This window comes from Empidonax traillii, unplaced genomic scaffold (genome assembly GCF_003031625.1).
Source record: "Empidonax traillii isolate 1590-97213 ecotype Southwest subspecies unplaced genomic scaffold, ASM303162v1 scaffold181:size1721324, whole genome shotgun sequence".
In the NCBI taxonomy this organism is placed as follows: Eukaryota; Metazoa; Chordata; class Aves; order Passeriformes; family Tyrannidae; genus Empidonax; species Empidonax traillii.
In genome coordinates, this window is record NW_020955374.1 from 1,661,439 (window position 1) to 1,680,877 (window position 19,439).

At 38.9% G+C, this 19,439-nt stretch overlaps 1 protein-coding gene across 1 annotated transcript in view; it reads left to right on the top strand.

Moving 5' to 3' along the window:
* The first annotated feature begins 2,020 nt into the window (after positions 1–2,020).
* ZC2HC1A (zinc finger C2HC-type containing 1A) overlaps positions 2,021–19,439 on the top strand; it is a 31,034-nt gene continuing 13,615 nt past the window's right edge. Inside the window, exons 1-6 of the mRNA XM_027886184.1 lie at positions 2,021–2,095; positions 13,537–13,610; positions 14,327–14,443; positions 14,648–14,783; positions 17,999–18,147; positions 19,125–19,224. Of these exons, the coding sequence (XP_027741985.1) occupies positions 2,080–2,095; positions 13,537–13,610; positions 14,327–14,443; positions 14,648–14,783; positions 17,999–18,147; positions 19,125–19,224 (592 nt within the window). The 5' untranslated portion in view covers positions 2,021–2,079. The remainder of the gene's footprint in view (positions 2,096–13,536; positions 13,611–14,326; positions 14,444–14,647; positions 14,784–17,998; positions 18,148–19,124; positions 19,225–19,439) is intronic.

Below are 19,439 nucleotides of genomic sequence, written 5' to 3' on the forward strand. Positions count from 1 at the left end.
AGAAACTTGACAGGTAGCTCAGATGTGAAGACCTCACTGTGGACACTTAAAGGTAGGTGAGCTGAAGTTATCGCCTGCCCCAGATTTTAACAAAAATAGCCTCAAATTTCAAAGAGAACCAACTAACCAACAACTAACCATCTCTAATATGAAACCCTTCACTAAACTGAGAACACCTATGCCTCTGGTTTTGAGTCTGTAATCCACATCTGGAAATACCATGAAAGGAAGTGCACTTCTGATACTCTATCCTAATGGTCAGTTAAACAACAAATGCTTGCTAGCTATGGGATTTTTCAAGTTCTATGTCAAATATTTAACAGATCATTTGCAAAGTTTACAACTCTGCAATGTGGTCGCAAACTCGTTGCTTCTGGCCTGGCCTATAATTTTATAAGCATAAACTCTATAGATCAAATGCAAACCTGAAATGTATTTTTCTATGGTTCTAAACAAACTAGAAAAAATTTTGTCTAGAATTACTATATATGTTCAAGCTTTTGGTCTCCAGTGATGGTTTAAATCATATATTAATCCTGATATACACGCTGGCTGTTTGACATGCAACATCTAGATCTATTTGTTCCATGCTAAGGGGATGCAGAGAAGACAACATATTCAAAATCTCCAATTTAATGTGTTTTTTATGTATTTGGTCTGCTTTCTTTGCCATTTGCAGATGTACTGTGATTGGGACAGTAACTGTGACTCTATGGACAAGTAAATCTGTATCAACCAACTTGTCTAGCGTAAGAAGAGAAATTATTTGCATATACCTGAAAAGACAGTAGTAATTTCTATGAGATTTATTTTATTTTTTATAGAAAAACTTTATTAGTTGCTCATGGAGTATTGCCACAAGAAAGGAAAACAAATATCTTAAAAATTAGTTCTAAAATAACGTCTTGAAGAAAGAAATCTTGAAATGCTTTTGTTGTTAAAAATGTGGAGAGGTTTTGTAAAAGGAACAGAAGAATTTTAATATGTATCAAGCATTATTCATATTCCTTAGCCAAGAGCAATTTAGGAGCACTATTTTCCAAAAACATCCATTACTCAAAAGTTATCCTGTAGCAAGAGATTCCTCCCTCAAGACAGTAATTTTATATCAGAATCTCTTTCCGTTAAGAAAATAAGAGGAAGAAGAAAGGGTGAAGGAATCCATTGTGTGCAATTATTTTGGGGATGAGAATCTGGAAACCACTTTTTTGTCTATTTTTCCTGTGATTGTTCTGTTTTTCTCACAAGCAAGGGGACACCCATTACGGCCACACCTCAGCACCTGTCTGTTCAGGTCCTGGGCACTGAGGCTGGAGAGTCCCTGGAAACATCCCAGCTGCTGCCCATGTCCACACAGAGACTGAAAGCTCAGGTGCTTTGTCGACCTCACGGTCATTGCTCTTTATGTGCTTCGTTTTACTCTTCATGTCCGGGGAGGTCGTGGAGCCTCCCCCTCTGGAGACATTCAAGGCGGACCTGGACGCCTTTCCGTGTAACCTGCTCCAGGTGACCCTGCCTTGCTGGGGGTTGGACTGAATGATCTCCAGCGGTCCCTTCAACCCGGACCATTCCGTGATTCACAAACAAGCGCTGCTCTTGGAAGTAGATCCCGATCACAGCATAACCTCAACATATGGGCTGTAGGACATGTCAGATCGCACCAGAGCCAGCATAAGCCTGTTTTTACACGGAGATGCCCAGAACCGATGCCCTGCTCCTTTGGGAACACCCGAGCAGGCTGAGGGCGGGTGACACCACCTCGCCCCGGCGGGGCGGAGTGGGCTCGGGATTCCCCTGGCCGGGCGGCTGAAGGGGAGCGGCGGGTTGGCTGGGTGGCGGGTTGGCTGGCTGGCGGGGTGGGGTCGGGAGCAGAGGCAGAGCAGGAGGTCGGGCGGGGAGAGGCCGCCCCGGGGCTGTGGCCGTGCGGGGCCGCCCGGCCAATGGGAGCAGCGGTTGTTGGAGGGCCGGGAGGCGGCGTTGCCACAGCAGCGGCGGTCGGAGCGGTGCTGGAGGTGGAGCTGGAGCCGGAGCCGCAGCCCGATCCCTATCCCGATCCCGAGGCGGTGGTCGGGGCGCGTCATGGAGGGGCTGGAAGGTGAGGGCAGCGGCGGGGCCGGGGCAGCAGCGGGCTCCCAGGGCGAGGCGGACGGGGCCGCGCCCTTGTGCTGTGGCGGGGCGTGCTCGGGCAGCGGTGTCGGCGGCAGGAGCCGGGCCCGGGCACCGCCTTGCCCGTTCGCGGAGCCCCCCGGCCGGCAATGCCAGGGCGTCAGGGCTGAGGCGGGGCAGTGCGGCCGGAGGGGCCGGCGGCCGGAGGCGGAGGGCTCGGTCCGGCGCGGAGCCCGCGGGGCGGGGGCGGCTGCAGGACCGGGCTCCCCGCATTGTCTCGGCTCCGCGCCGAGCCCCGCCAGCCCCTCCCTGCTCGGAGCCGCTCGGCGGGTGCTCCCTGGGCGGGGTGCGGCGCATCCTGTCCGCATCTTCGGCGGCAGCCCTTCTCTTTGCGAACAGATGGCTAAGGTGGGCGTTGGGATCCGCTTATCATGCTAAGCGAGTGTTCAGTGCGGTGAAGAAAACTAGGTATGTGTTTGCTGACAGGATGTTTGCAACTTTGTCCTGTGCCGCTTGAATTAATGGAAATCTCCTTGCTCTCTGTAGTATCTGTCCGTAGATGTCATCTTGGAATTCATGAAGTTACAGCTTGCAATCTGAGCATTTTTTGTAGGCCTGTCATTACTGTGTTTTCCAAGCAGCTTTTACCATGCTACTTAAGAAAAAACAGAGACCCATTGTAAGAAACTGTCACAAAACAGTCATTGAGTCTTCCACGCTTTACTTCTCTGAGAGGTAACTGAGTGGTATATAGGTATATAGGTATAAGCACAAACTAGCCTTTGTTCTTTATCCCTCGTAGCACGGTTGGAGAACTGAACTAATTTTCACAGAATACTTGTGATCTTAGTAGATCTGTGTCTTTAGTGGATTTTACAGTAGTGAGACCCTTTTCTTGTGCTTAGTAACTTCATCAAGACTATAAATATGGACGTAGTTTGGCATTAAAATCCGAAGATTTTTTTCTTTTATTTGATTTACTCAGCATTCTTTGCTAATGCCTTTGAAATCTGAAGGGTGGTGTCCAGTGTTCATCAAATAATGCCTTACCAGGCACTCCAACTCTCATGACAATTGTATGTTATCTGTACAAACAGGGGATACTTGCTTTAATTTTGAGTAAGCTTTATGTTTGACTACATTTGAGACTGTACATCATCTGCAGCCCATCCATCAATTGATTTGGCTTTGAGTTAATTTACCGCGGCCAGCTATGCGGTGTTGTATAAGCTCTAGCACCTTCATAACACAGGGTAAAAGGAAACTAGATCTACAGATAACAGCAAAAGCCTGAAAAAAAATTGTGATTTTTCTTGTCAGTAGAATTTGTCCAGTTTCTGACTTTGCTGGAAATGGTTTACATGTTGTTTGTTTGTCAGAAGGCACTGTGAGTGGTGGGAGGAAGAACTGGTAAATCATAGGTGAAATTTCACGTTTATACTGAGCCTTTTCATAAAAGTACTTTCAAAAGCTAGAACTTATCGAAGCATTTTGCTATCTGAAATGTGAAATCATGTGAAATGATTTTTCTGAACACTCACGATTAATTTGAGAATAGCAGAGGAAATAAGTAATTCCTAAAACTTTAGTTGTCCTTGCCTTGTGAACACTCATATCTGTCACTGCTATCCAGTATCCTTGAATGCAAAAGATCTTGAAACTGAAGAACAGTTTTCTGCATTTATGTGGATCACTTTGGGCTGTGTTTTTATTTTAACAATTTTTTTTAAAAAGAAAATAAAATACTTCATTTCCTGCTTCAAAATATTTGAAGCAAGTCGGTTTGCTATTTTTTTACACGTTTTCAGTTTAGACTGTCTCTCTTGATGCATATTGGCTTAGGCTCAGATTAAGTTTTTGTAGAAAGGTCGCCCTAAGAAGGGAAAAATGTAGGCAAAGCCAATAGCAATAAATTATTTCATTGGGTGTTATGCTTTTGTCCAGTCATTGCTCCATTGGCAACTCAGAAGAACAGTACAGGTTGCCATTTTAGATTAAATCTGTGTTTGGATGTGTAGTTGCACAGTCATACCCATCTGACAAAGAAGTACGGGCAGCTTCTGAAATCTGGCTCAGCCTGCAGCATCGTTATATTAGTGCTCAGGAAAAGCATTTCCCAGAGCTGACTTGTGCAGGAGGTCCTTGGCAGTTGTGTGTAGGAGGGATGTGGTTGTGGTGAAGGACAGGACTTGGTCTGTCAGCTGCACTCTCCTGATGTGTTTTTTATGATTGTGGAGGACCCCCTCAGGCTCAGGATGCTTGTCCTGGACTTTCCATCTTCAGAAATTGGTGCTTTGCTTTGCTGAAGCTCAGCATTATAGATGCAAGATCTGTGTTATTTTGGTTTATATAAGCATACTGTTAATATAAGGACTCTACCCAGTTTATAATGATTCTTTTCTCAAGGTGGAGAGTTGATGTGTAGTAGCTGACATGTGGAGCGCTGCATTAGTGGGATTTAAAAAGGTAAATAATATTGCCAGTGTTGCAGTTGCATTTTTTCACTATGTTCAAGTTTAAATGTTCAGTGAAATGGCAAAATAAGTTTCTATGTAACGTTAAAGTTTCTTCTACAATGTTGTTTCTTCTTTAAGGCAGTTCCTATATTATGTTATTTTTATCAGTATTATTATATTACAAATTTAAAGCTACAAATTTGAATTTCAATATCAAAGTTTTGTAAAAGGAGTTAGTACATACTTGTCATTATGGATGACAAATCTGATGTTAAGTCTAAAGTCGCTAGCCCAGCATTTGCTACTTTGCAGGCTGTGTGCTGTTTGGCTGTTTTTCAATTTTCTTTTAATTTACTGATGAAAATACTTAGAGCAATAGACTGAAAATGTAGTGATCTCTAAAGTGAGCTTAAAAATTTGTCTGTGAGTAGTTCACCATGTGCTGAATCTCATGGCCATTTTTGATGGATTAAAATGTTCTTGTTGCTTTCGGTGTTGGATGGCAAGAAAAAAAGCTGTCACATTGGCATGTTTGTTGCTCTGTTTCACTTGAGGGAGATGGAGGAGGGGATCCAAGCACTGAATTCCTGACTTTATATAAGCCGGAGCAGACCAATGGTGGTGTTTGATCTGCTTCTCTCCAGTCTGTTGTTTTTTCTGGGAGGATGCCGACAACAGCTGCCTGAGCCAACTAAATGCTGCTTCCCTCACTTGTTCACAGCCCATCCCAGCCTAAGGAGTAAGGGGCAGAGGGGCAGCTGTGTCGGAGGGCAAAAGTCCAACTCTCTGTGGTGGGTAATGGCAGCACTTGGCCAGCCCCAGCGTTCTCCTTCAGCCTGTGCTCTGGCAGCCGGGGAAGGCTGGTTGTGGTTGAAAGGGGATAGGTGGCTGCTTGCTCAGGAAATAGCCTGCACTCTCAAACGCAGAGCTTTTCCTTGCAGATACCGAGGAGGGACTCCTGTGATTAAGCATGTAGACTCTGAGCTGTCTGGGTGTGTCCCCGAGTGCTAGTAAGAATAAATCTCAAGGCTTTCTGCATGGCATCTCCTTCTGGGAGCTGGGGTCTGCCCTGGAATTGTCCCTGGACCCTTCCTGCACGGATAATGTTTGAGATGCCCTGCTCTACCCCTAGCAAGCATTCTCCTTTGGGCTTTTACATTAGTAACGTACTCTTGAGAGCAAGTGCTTATGCTTACTTTGACAGAATTTCTGAACAAAGTATTGCCCAGTCTTTTTTTTTTTTTCCAAAATTATTGTTTTTTAAAACACAAAATAATATTAAGTCTTCTTTTCCCTTTAGAGTTCATCCTTGTCTTCCCTCACTGGATGCATGTAGTAGCTTTCTTACTTTGGCAGCCATTTTCTTTAGCTCCATTTGACTTCAGACTTCAGCTTTTTGTTTTGTTGTGTTTTTTCTTTTTTTCCAGTCTGTCCAGCAGAAGAAAGAATTAATTTTATTGTACACTGTTCTTAAATCAGCAAGTTGAAAACTATTAAAGATTGCAATGAAAATTTAATATTAGTGTATATTTTTTAAGTTGTTTGTCTCTGGTAGCCATTAAAACAAAATGATAAATGTGACTTTGCATTGAACAGCTGTGTTTCACTGAGCATACTTGCAGCTCTGTTAAGTGATCTGATTTTGACATTTAACACTGTATAACTGTGGTCAGTGCGTTTACTTTTTATAAAGCAATTATTTTTCTATTTTTTGAGTAATGTTTACATCTTGTGGAAAAACAGAAATTAAATATTTTACCTAAAGAAAAATTTGAAAGCTGAGTGTAGGCTGATATAGTAGGGGAAGAGCACTACCAGAATACATTTCACCTTTAAAGGGGAGGAAGTAATATTTATAGACAGGAATTTAAATGTTTCAGATTGGTTTCTTCAGCATCTTAGAGCTAAGAGATTTTATGCCTTTTTCTATAGTTTTTTAGAATTCTTACATTTTTAACTTAAATTGCAGAAACTAGATTGATCTGTTAATTGAATTCAATAGGCTGAATATAGTGGGAAGATGAATATGTTTCACCTGCACACAGACATGATGTGGTTATCTTCAAAAGCAGTTGTTGCATTTGGGTGAAACCTGGTTCCAGGAGCATGTAAAGCACTTGACTGGAAGAGGTGAGGAGTGGGCTTACTTTTAAAAGAAATTCCGAGGGAGGGGCAAATGAGGAGTCAATATATTATAAATTAAATTTATTATCAAAACTGTTTTTAACACACTATTGTTAGCCAAGTAAGATTCTGATAACTAAGCACACTTGTATTGAGATTGCTCTGTCCAAGTACATATGTGTAATAGAGTATGTAAATCCAGTACTGCTTAGGGAATCACTGAGGCAAAGCAGTCTTGGTTTAAAGCTGGTGTGAGAAGGCCAGTCTTTGCCTGACTGCTCTCTTAAAATCACCATGGTGCCTGTAGCCTAATACAGGAGCATAGTGAGCTTAGGATGCCAAAGCAGAACTGTGTAACATGTACATAGGTTTTGCAGGTCACGTGCTTTCTAGTGCCTCTAGTTGATCTTAAGCTTGTTAATAGAAGACCAGATGATGTATCTGGCACTCAGACTGATCAAATAGTGCTGCTTACATGCGTTCAGATTTGTTCCATATATGCATTATAGGGGAAGGTCTCATAGATTTTTTTCTGGATGATTGTCATGACCGAATGCCACTCTAGAATGTCCGTGCATTAACACTCGTGATATGGAAACAAATGGGAGGAATTTGAGGTCTGCACTCAGTTTCAGGGCTAGGATCTTGTTGGGATCATGCATAGGTGATAGGACAGCTCATAGGGCTGCAGTGCTGTGGTGGATGAGTACAGGCTTTTCAGGAAGAACCAGCTGGACAGCAAGGTGGAAAGTTGTCCTTTATGTGGGAGAGCAGTGAGAATGCATGGAGCTTTGCTGTGGAGTCACCTAGGAGCATATGAATCAGTGTTAGCAGGCAGACCAATGTGGGAAAAGCTGTTTTGGGTGTCTACTGCAAACCACCTGATCAGGAAGATGATGAGCTCTCCCTCAGATAATTGGAAGGAGCCATGTCCTCCTGAGAGACTTTACCACCTGATACCTGCTGGAGGCACAAATCAGCAAGGCAAAAGCTTGTCAAGAAGGCTTGTCTTGTGCACTGATGACAGATTCCTGACCTAGGTGATAAAGGAGCTGACAAGGAAGTCCACTCCTGCTGAACTTCATACCTACAGATATGTGAGATGTGAGGGTCAGGGGCAACCTTTGCTCTAGTGACCATGGGATGATTGAATTCAGGATCCTGAGAGGAGGGAGCTGGGAAAATAGCAGGATCTCAACCCTGGAGTTCAGGAGAGCAGGTTTTGACATTAGGGATCTACTTGGAAGAATCCTATGAAATACAACCATAGAGAGGAGTCCAGGAGAGCGGGTTATTTTTAAGAATGTGTAGTACAGTTGGCATGTTTTCACACTAAAAGTTATGCTTCATATGAGGAAGGAAAGAATGAAAGAAGGACAGACAGTACTGCATGATGTGAGTTGAGTGTGTGCTGCTGTTACAGCCATTCTTGGCTCCATGCAATTCATTTCTCAGTCACTAAAAAAACCTCCTTCGTAGAATCCTCCTCCAGGTTGTCACTTTGAAGCAGTGGGTCTCTCCTTGATATGTTATTTTCAAGGAAGTAATAACAAACTCACTATCATCAGCCTCATGTTCAGTGCAATAATAGTAATTTTGAAAAATGCAATGCATTTGCATTGTCAGGCAGAAGAATTGATACAGTAACATGCTGAGGTACTATGGAAATCTTTTCAGCTCAAAGGAATGGAAGTTATGCTACTTTTTTAGTTATATTTTGGAAGGAGAAGTGACAGGTTTATACAAGATTGTCAATACTGAAGTAGAAGAGAATTCATGAGCCTTTCTTCTAAAAGTAGGGGTAGATAGCAAAAGTAGTTTGATTTGGTATTTGTTACACAGTTGTGAATAACCTAATTGCACAAAAGTTTCAAAGTATATGAACACTGTTAGACAGAGCTTACTACGGTTTCCTTGTCATTTCTCTGACACTTCCTTCAAACTGCTGAATAGCCGAGGTGAAAAGGGATGTGCTTGGTGGGGTAAATCAGGCATGTTGTCCATTACCAAGAAAACTTTACCAAAGTATGGCAAATACTGCCTTGTTGTCAAGCAGTATGGTGTATTTGTCTGGCTTTCGTTTGCATTTCAGAATTCTTTTTGGAAAATAATGAAAACTTGAAAAACTTACACCTTCATTGGTATACTTTTTTCCTACTTTTTTACATTCCTATTTCCATTATTAATTCTCTTTAAAACTACTTTTTAAAAATGAATACTCTAAATTGTATTTGTCTATTCAAAGAAGTGTTCCAAAACTACGTCACTACATTGGTATTATTTTTGGGTGACTCCTGCTTGTTGTCATTAGTCTTTTCAGGCTATAGTTAATATGTTGATTAAAAAATATAACCCAGTCATTACTGATTAGTGGATGTATTTTAGAGACTGACAGTCCCCAGAGGGCCAGATGCTGTGGCTTGTTAATACTGATTCTAATTAATGTAGGGAATACACTGCATTTTTCGTCATACTTTAAGTGTATGGAACTCTTAAGTAGAAAATACCTCACTTTTGAAGATGAGGGGAGTTATGATAAAAGCAATAAATACAGTTTTGCAGAAGAATTTGGCAAGTGCTCTTTAAGTGATAACTTTCAACACTTGTAGATTACTTGCTATTTTCAAATAGGTACCCAGTCTCCGGACAGGGAATTGTACTGCAGTGTTTCTGCAAGTTTGAATGTGGCAAGGCTTTATGGTTCTGATTGTCACAGTTGTCTGGCCCAAGAAGTTTAGTACTGTCGCTGTGGCAGAAAAAATAAAAGGTTTTGAAGGGCAGTCAGATGGATTTTACAGCATGGCAAAATACTGTTACAAAGTCTTGCTTGTTTGAAGCATTTTGCAGTTTATACCTAACTGCACACACATCCTTGATTATATAAAGCTCTGCAAAAGAGAAAACTGCAATACTGAAGACTTCTGCTCTCTCTAAATGTTTGTACATTTAGAGTTTGTACAACTGTTTTATCTGTGAACATGTTTGTACAACTGCTTTATCTGTAAACATGACAGCAAGAGCTAGTGTTGTGCCCATGACTGTGTCAGATCAAACATGTATGTATTGATAGGTCCAAGGGTTGTACTGAGTTAAATCTGAAAACTGGCAGCTTGCACTTTATACCATAAATCAGTTGTAGTATTTGAACATGAGAGGAGAAAAAGAAAAAAAAAATGTTCCCTGGAAATCCAGGTTTCAAGAAAGTCTAAACTCATCTATATACTGAAAGCATTGTGATACATCTGGAGACTGACAGTGCAGCTGTGCTGTCAGACTTAGTGGTCCACCCAGACTTTACAGGTAAACTCCAACTTTAAGATCAGAAGGTACGGGCAACTAGACTGTGGCCATATTCAGGAGGAATGTGTACAGTAACTTATGTGTAGATAGAAAAAAATTGGAAGTAGCTGGAGGAGGAGGAGGAGCTGTGACAAACAGTTTAGAAACACAAGTGATGAGATTATTGCTAATAAAACTTCCACTCTAGTTGTTAAGTTCAGATTCCAGCTTCTTGTTACATTGAACTCAGTATTTTTGAGACCTGGTCTCAGGGAAACCGTAGGAGAATAGGATGTAAAGCATTGTATCATAGTTTTGGCATCACTTCCACTGAAATACTACTTCTGTACTACTCACATAACAGTGTTGAATGTATTCATCTTTTCCCTGGATATGTTTAGATTAGATAAACAGTAATAATTATGTCAGTCCTTTTCCAAGTTAACAAGTTAATAGAAGCATCTAAACTGCTAGTGATTAGTGGTATTAAAACTGGTAAAAAGAAAACTGGAATTTGGGTGTTCTGTGGATGTATAACCAAAGTAATTTAATAAAAAGTCCTGCATTGTTGCTAGACTTTAAGAATGAAGAAAATTGCCATGACACTATCTTACTACCAATTTCTATTCTCAGACCAATTTGTCAAGCACATCCTTCTTCTGTTTCTTGATTTGAGTAAGTCTTGGGTTTTTTAATCTCCTCCCCCCCAGTACATCCCAATATGACAACCATTTCTTTTAACTTTTCTTCAAAGATATCATGCACAAATCCCTTTTCAAAAAACAAACAAAAGAAAGCCAAAATCAACTCTTTTGCAACTTTCACAATTCCCATATTTTATTTTTAAATTTTATTCCCATGTTTTATTTTTAAATTCTCAGATTTCATGTTGATGATATTGCTAACCCTTCTAAGAGAAGGCTCATGGACTCCTAGAGAGATATGTTAAGGTTTTGTGGTTGTGGTTTGTTGGGGATTTTTTTTTTTTTTTTTACTTTAGAGGTGGGGAAAATCACAGAGGAATGATTAAGAATCTGAAGGGATAAGTGTGCAAATATAAAGGACATTAGGCTTCCCATTTCCAACAAAACTTCAGGAACATTCTATTTTTTTAAATAACTTCCTTTTGTGCATTGGGTCAGTGATTTGTGTTACAGGGGAGCTGTTGGCAGTAGAAATAGCTCTGGGCAAATGTGATTACCTGCCAGCAACAAAGGAGGCTGGGAATGCTGTTAGGAAATACAGCTCTGTAACTGTAGCTGCACTAAGTGCTAATTGGCATTCCTTATGCATTGGTATGTCCTGTGTAAATACTGCTCGATCAGGTGAGCAGCTATCAAGTCTGCTTTTAATGGTGAATTTAAACACAACTTCAAATTCCAGAGTTCAGTGAACACAGAAGAAAATGGTAGGAAATACAGCTTTTCTTCTTTCACTAAGGCAGATATTTGAAAGAATTCTTGTCTCAGTCAAGTATTCCATCTTAGATTATATGTGTGATTTCAAGATCACTAATTCTGATTTATTTCAGCTAACTTCTGAAAGGTGCAAACAGTGTCACTTTGTACATCTGTGAAATGCCTTTCTCACTTGTTCCTGCAAAGCTGAGGCTTGTATTAGAATGATGTCATAAAAGGAAGTTGAGCTCTCTAGCAAAGTGAGTTTGAAGTGATGTAGGTTATCGTTACTAAGAGTGCTGGGAGCAGTGAAGAATGAATTCATGAACAAACAAACAAATCTGTGCATACCTTGTATTTTGAGGGGAATAATTTAGAAAAGCTTACAACCTTTGCTACTTACCCTTGAGGTCAGTGGTGAGGGCAAGTTCCAACCCTCTAAGCTATGTACAAACAGTGTGCATGTTATTACTTGTGGCTAATGGAATGGTTGTGGATTTAAGAAAACAGACCTATGGAAAAATTTTTGGATATGAGTGTTTAAAATAGAGAATGGAAAAATACAGTTAAAAAATGAGTTTCTGGTAAATCTTGATAACATTCGAGTATAATTCAGTGCAAGAATATAAGAAAAACAAGATTTATCAGCATGTTTTGTATTTTTCTTACTTCTTCCTAAACATAGAATTTAGATGGCACAAAAGGAAGCTTGATTAAGACTTTCAGTTTTAAAACTTGGTTATTGTTAGTGCAGTCCTGCTATGCTATGACAAGGACAGCCCTATTCATGTCTACATGGAAAAGGCATATAAATGAATTAAAGATATGAACATAAATGCTTTAAACCACACAACAATTCATATGATTATGATTCTTAAAATGCATTGTGCTCTGTAGCGTATGCATACAACTAATACATTATAGGTAGTTACTGATGATGATGTTCCTTTAAGTAATTGTAAAAGACAGAAATAGACAATAGTCACTTGTTGGTACTAGAAATCTCAGTCAGTTCTAATATTTTGGGGGGAAAAAAAAGATTTTCAGTGGAAACCACAGCTTCTAGAATCTCTTTGTTTATTGTGAAGTATTTTGTGAAATTATTCATTTTTTTAGGACTGGTCGTACACTTAGTCAACAAGTGGATATGTTGAGATGGAAAATAGTTTTCCACTGGGAAATTAGGGACAAAAGATGATCAAATAATTGAAAATTGCTGTTGATAACTTGTTTAGTTTAAGCCATTGCTTTGCCTAAAATACAAGTCAAGTCAAAGTGTTTTTTATTTTAACTTGGTATAAATAGAGCAGTTGTGTTGTAATAGTCAGATTGAGTATAGAGAAGGCAATTAGTAAGTCTCAATCCAATCTGAACACCTTTTTCTTGATGTGTACATGATATAAAAATATCCCTGTATTCCTCTGGTACAGTAGTAGATAGAATACATGCCTTTTATTGGGAAACTCTGGAGTTTTTCGTGTCTGCCATTTCTCCATTGCATAGTGCATGCTATATGAATATAATTGCTTGCGTAGGCCTGGGTACTTTGATTTTTCAGTCTTTTGTCTGGTTCTGTGGATCTGCTCTATGTCAAGTGTGGCATTTACATTTTTGTTACCAGTGCTTGAATAGCAGCATGAGAAATACTTTTGTAAACCATCAGTAATAATCTGAATAAAATATATAGTAAAAATAGCATTAAAGACTGTTTTCTTTACAAGAGAAAGTGGAATAGTTTAACTTAGTAGAGAAAAATAAGTGATAGGATGTGTCTTATTTTTGATACTGTAAGAGGCAATTCTCTTCCAAAGACAGAAATACCATGAAATATCATTATTCTTGGTGTGCGTTTGAGCTCTCATTGGGACTTGCAGTAGGTTTGTCATTTGCATGTTGACGTGTATGTATCCTTTTAAGGGTGTAGAGTTACATATTGCAAATTATCAGAATTGCTGGTGACATGTTACTGCACCTGACAACTTTCAAAAGTACACAAGGAATTCTGTATCTTCTTTGCCTTTCTCATCTTGCTAGTCTCTGCACAGGTCAAAGGATGTATATTTACAGTAATAAGTGTTACTATTGCTAAGTATATATGAGGTTAGCATTTTTGAAAGAATGTTTTATCAATAATTTAACAAAAGTTTCTTATGGAAATATGTTGTTTTTTTAAGGTGAGGTTGCAGTGCAAACTGGAGATCTGTTGCCATGTAAGATTTGTGGAAGGACTTTCTTTCCAGCAGCACTGGTAAGTTCATAACAGTATGAGCACTGTTGGCTCTTAGATTTGGTAAGTTGATATGAGAATTAAACAGTGGTCACTATAGCTGAATAAAGTAGATCAAAGTGCTTTGTTTTGGTGGGGGTTTTGTGGGGTTTTTTCCCCCAAATAATTAATGATTTCAGTTGTCTCCGTTTGGAAGCTCCTTAAAGGGAGGTTAATTTTATTTTAAGATCCCATCACTTTCTGAATATATGCTTCTAAAAGCATCCTTTGACTAAAAAAGTCAAATCCTTGTCTCTGCAGCTTTATATCCTAGCTTATAGTCTCAGATAGTAAATGAAGTGTTTTGTCTTCAAAATACTCTGTTCTCCATTTTTAGCAGAAATTGATCTGTCTTTAAATGTGAACATGAATTTCAGGCACCTCTGATTTGTCTTGCCACTCAAGGCAAATGCTGCCTGCCTATCATCAATTTTTTATGTGCAAGGAGCAAATATAGATGCCTCCTGCTTTTTTTCATCATCACCCATGTTTTTGTGACCATTTATTTCCTATGGTTCTGTTTTAAAGGTAATAGCTGACATGAATGTTTGAGTTAAAACAGTCAGAGCTTATTCATCAATAGTTTGTCCTTTTTTTGCTGATTATTATATCAAGAGAGACAGAGAAATAATGTGTTAGTAACTTCTATTTTCAAAACTAAGTTGTGTGTTCTCCTTTTATTTTGGTACTGCTTGTAGAAAAAGCATGGACCCATTTGCCAAAAAACTTCTGCCAAGAAAAGGAAGACATTCGATTCCAGCCGACAAAGAGCAGAAGGAACTGACATTCCCACAGTAAAACCTCTTAAGCCACGAGTATGTTATAATTTACTCTGAATATGAATATTTTAGACAAACTGTGTAGGCATTATAAGGCTTATTTCTGCTGGCAGTTCTTGATAATCAGATCAACTAGGATCTGTAAGAAATCTAACTATAATGTTGTCTACTGAAATAAGGCACATACTTAGGTTGAAGTAAAAACTTCAAACATATAAAGCTTTCTTTTTTGCTTCTTAGCCAGAACCACCCAAAAAACCTTCCAACTGGCGACGAAAGCATGAAGAATTTATAGCAACTATACGAGCAGCCAAAGGACTTAATCTTAAAGATGGTGGAAAACTTCCTCCACCCCCTCCGCCATCATATGACCCTGGTATGTGAAACAGTCAAATTTCTTAGAGACTTTTTTTTAACCTAATTTGTAAAAAATTGGATTGGAAAGGAATATTGTTGGAATACAGTATTCACAAGTTCTTGAAGATGACTTCTTATCTCTGTGCAGGTGCTGGTTTGTGGCCATGGGTTTAGCTGGCTTGCATCCTGCATAGCTGTCAAAGCCCTTGACTTTCTAAGGGTGTCAAAAGGTGGTTTAGACCAACTTCCATCTTGCTACCATCTTATAAAGCATAGGCGGGACAAGTTGTTTCAATACCTTGTTTGTGTCCACAGCAGTGGAGCAGCTCAGAAATAGCAGAGTATCTTTTTAATTAGCTGGCACCCACAACATATTTACATTGTGGGAAGGCATATCAACACTACTCTTCAAATGTAGTCTCTCCCATTTCTTGCTGAATTCACATTTAGTTTCATTTATGCAGTGTGCCTTAATGTGCGTATGATCCTTCCTCATGTGGTGGGGGGGTACTTGTGTTTTGGGTATGTGAGATGTGCGGAATTTGTATTATCAAGGGAGTGACAGTCCTTGGGTGCCATCAGAACTGAGACTGCGTAAAGTGTTGAAGCAGTCTGATGTGAGTGAGAAGGAAATACACTTTTTTTTGCGATAATAGGTTGGAGAGTATATTTCTTCCCCTTTTCCTGAAAGCTAAACTGTATGATCAGCTCAGTCAGCTATTTTCAGAAAGATTAAGGAAAATGGAAAAAGGCGTGTGTTTGCTTCTGCCTGTCTGTGGTCAAGTGAGAATGTAAAGTGTTCCCTACCTTGTTTCTCTACAGGAAATGTGTTAGTCTAGTATGAGGATTGTAACTGCATTCACTATAAAAGGTTGTGTTGTTCAGCACTCTGTATGCAGGATCTTGAAAAGCTATATACATCTTAGGGTAAAGCCAATAGCTAGTGCTGTGGATAAGAATCATGAGGCTTGATCATGGAAAGAATCATTAATAATCTAGTTATATAGATTCTGAATTACAGGCGGAAAAGCCCAGAACTAAAACTAGATTGGAAAAAACTACTGAAATGGTGCTCCCCTGGTTCCAGAGACTGCAAATAAGTTTGAAATGAAGGACATAACTCTGTTCAGCCTGCTTGAGAACTGATAGGAGGTAAAGGGAAGATAATGTGTCTCTGTTTCTTTTCCTCCCATTTTTTACGTTTTCCAGGTTTTACTGGGTTTAATCTCCTAGCTTCATCCTGCTGCAGTGGGTAAGACTTAGAAGGAGAAAACCTGGAATGAAAAGATGCACAAAATGATAGTGGATTCTCTTCTTACAAACAAAGCAGGAGCAGCTACTGTTTCTGTTTTTCCTCTTCTCGTGGAGGAGGGAGGGAATGTTTTGCGTGATATTGTGGAGTGTATCCATCCTCTCCTATTCAGCTCTGTCTTTTGCATGCCTGTTTCTAACAAGCAGCTGTTCTTTTTCCTTTTAATGGAAAGAGCCTTTTATTCCTATTTCCTACTTAATTTAGTGCTCTGAGTTCACAAACAAGCAGTATTTCCTGCTGCTTTGATCTCTTATGCTTTTTCCGCTGAAGTGCACAATAGCCTCGTGATGTTAAGAAGGACCTTAAGTTGTCTTGAACTTGACTGCATATTTGCACTGCCCTCTTACTTTGATTAGTTTTCATTTTATAAAGCTTACACTGAATCCTAAAAGTTCTTCTGGACAGTGTGAACAGTACTTGCAGGTGGCCAGGTGTCTTAACTGCTTTTCAGAAGGATGAAGATACAGTTTCTAATTCTTGAGTGTACATTCATCCCCTACAGTCTGATACATTTTGGGTTTGCGGGCTTTGACAGTTTTCTGTAGGAACTGAGCTGTGCACCAGCCAGAAATGTCTTACTATCTAGGGGCTTTCATATCTGCTTTATTCATCTATTTTGTTTTTTAACTTTATCTTTTTTTTGTTGGTTTTTTACTTTCTTTGGAACAATCCTAGTTATACTACATTGTTTTTACGCCATGAAACTCTTATTATGTCACTTCTCTGTGTTCTTCCTGTGTCCACAGTTTGGTGGTCATTACATCACTTGACTTATTGTTTATTAATTTTTAAAGGGATAGTAATTTAAGCCAGATCTGCTGCATTTGGGGTAGTAACATATAATCCAAATATTATTTTAGATTTGTATAGTATCTAATTAATTTTGACTGTTGAATCTCTCCTAACTTTCTATGATACATTTCTAAAATGACCTAGAAACATACTAATTTAACCTGCTCTGCAGGTGTCAGGCTTTTCTGAAGTTGATGTTTACATGGTTTTGAATACTGTAATCTGGAGAATACAGCATCACTATCTCTAGACTATCTCTAGACACTAAAATATCTGTCTGAAACTAACAAACTGTCTGAAACTAACAAACGTTATTTTTCAAGGGCACTGTATTTTAAGTTGTATATTTCCAGCATACAGTTGATATATCTTTTAATATTTTAAATATTAACGTAGCCTTTCTTGTTTCTCTCTAATGAGAGTAATACTATTTTCTGCATATGACACTGTTTGAAATTAATCTTGAAAAATAATACAGCCACCAGTTATTCTCCTTTGCTTGTCTCTAGAGATATCTTCTAATTTTGGCTGGATTTCTTCTGATTCTTTTTGTTTGTTAAGTTTATAATTTTTTTTTTAATGGTCATTTCCAGTGTTGCAGTTAGTATTTCTCAGTCTTTCAAAATTGCCAGAGGAAACAGATTTTGTTGTCTTTTGCTATTTGGGTGTGAAAGGCTCTAAGGTATTTTCATGTCTTGAACAAACTGAACTGTATTTGTGATATTATTATTATTATTATTATTATTATTATTATTATTATTATTATTATTATTATTATTATTATTATTTTTGTTTATTAGTTTAGCCTCTTCTCCACTTCCTTCCAGCTGATATCCCTGCTGTGTCCCTATACCTTTTTGGCTATCTTCTCTGTTAGAATAACACCTCTTATAGTGTTTCTGATTTTTTTAGGTTATTGCTGATCCTCAACCATTCTGATTCTTATCCATCAAATGAGAAACATCTTTTGTGTTACATGAGGACAATATTCTTTTCCCCAGCAATCCATATTACATTTTCAGATTCAATAAGCCATAATTTACTCTGGGGGAGAGGCTGGTTTTTAAAAGACTTCAAAACACTGTCCCTTTTAAAACACATTATTAACGTTAGTTTTTTGTGTTTTTAAGATTACATTCAGTGTCCATATTGTCAGAGGAGATTTAATGAAAATGCAGCTGACAGGCACATCAATTTCTGTAAGGAGCAAGCTGCACGTATTACTAATAAGGGGAAATTGGCAGCTGATACCAAAGGGAAGCTTCCTACTCGAACACAGGTGAGCTACAACATTTTTCTTAACTTGTAGCTTGCATTCAACATCAGACCAAGCTTTTTAAATAGTGTGTTGCTTTTAAATGGAGTTAACTATTTTGTTACGTAATTTTATTATTTGCACTAAACTGAAATGAGACACTAACCATGGACAGGGCTTTTGCTTTCTTACAAGAGCTGCAGAGATCCATAAATCAGATGGCAGTGGTTGCAAAGCCAAAACCACTCATAAATGTAACTCAGAAATGTGAAAATGACAGGCAAAGGTAGCAGCAGGAAATAGAAATGCAGGTTTTGTAAAGGAAGTTGAATTTCTGTTGTGCTAGTTTTCTGAATCCAATTCAAGGCTGTTCCTTAAGGAGTCAAACAGAGGCACATGGCTACAGGACAACTGACAGCAATATTTTGCATAATTAGAGGCTTTAGAGGGCTTCAGGTATATTAAGGAAACAAGTGAAGGTTTAAAGTGTATATATGTTTTCATTTGGTGGTAATGCTATTTTTTTCCTGAAAGCTGTGAAGAGTTAAACAGACACAAGCAGTTACTTAGTGATTCTTGTATTGTATTCTGAATTGGTGCGGGGACTGGTCCAGACTGCACAGGTGAATATAAGATTTGGATTTTAAAGACAAAAATGATTCTGCCCTTGAGTATTCTTTTTGTAATTAACTGATAATGAGATGATAATTTTAATCTCGTGAGACAAGTGTGGAAAAAAATGATAAAAGCTGTAGAAAATCGAAAAATGGAGAAAGATGTACTGTTGAACAACAAAAAACCACTGAGTTAGAGAATGTCTTCTACTAGTATCATCTGTATGTATAAAAAGCAGACTAGCAGAAACCATTTGCATGTTCCCATACCAGAAGCAGTTTACCTAGTAGGAAATCACCTGTTCTCCCACAGTGCCTGAAAGAACTACCTGCTGTGTTTTACAGATAGTTTAAGTGCTTACATTTCTAGGTTGTGTTTTGTTACAGTACAAACCTGCTTCTGTTAAGAAGATGCCTTCTGTAGGATCAACACCATCACCATCATCACGCTTACCACAGCTGAGTGGCATTAGCAAAACTGCTGTAGGTATGAAATGAATGTTATGAATTTTTCCATTTCCTTTTTAAATGTTAGTTCTCAAATTATTCAGTGAAAGTTGGTTGTTTGTTTGCTATAGTGTTTTTTAAAAGCTCATTTATAATAAAGTTGGAAGGGGCACTGATGGCCATCAATCTAAAAAGACTCTCGAGCGTAGAGGTTCTCTTCTGGTTTATATATCAGGTCAAATTATTTTATTTTCC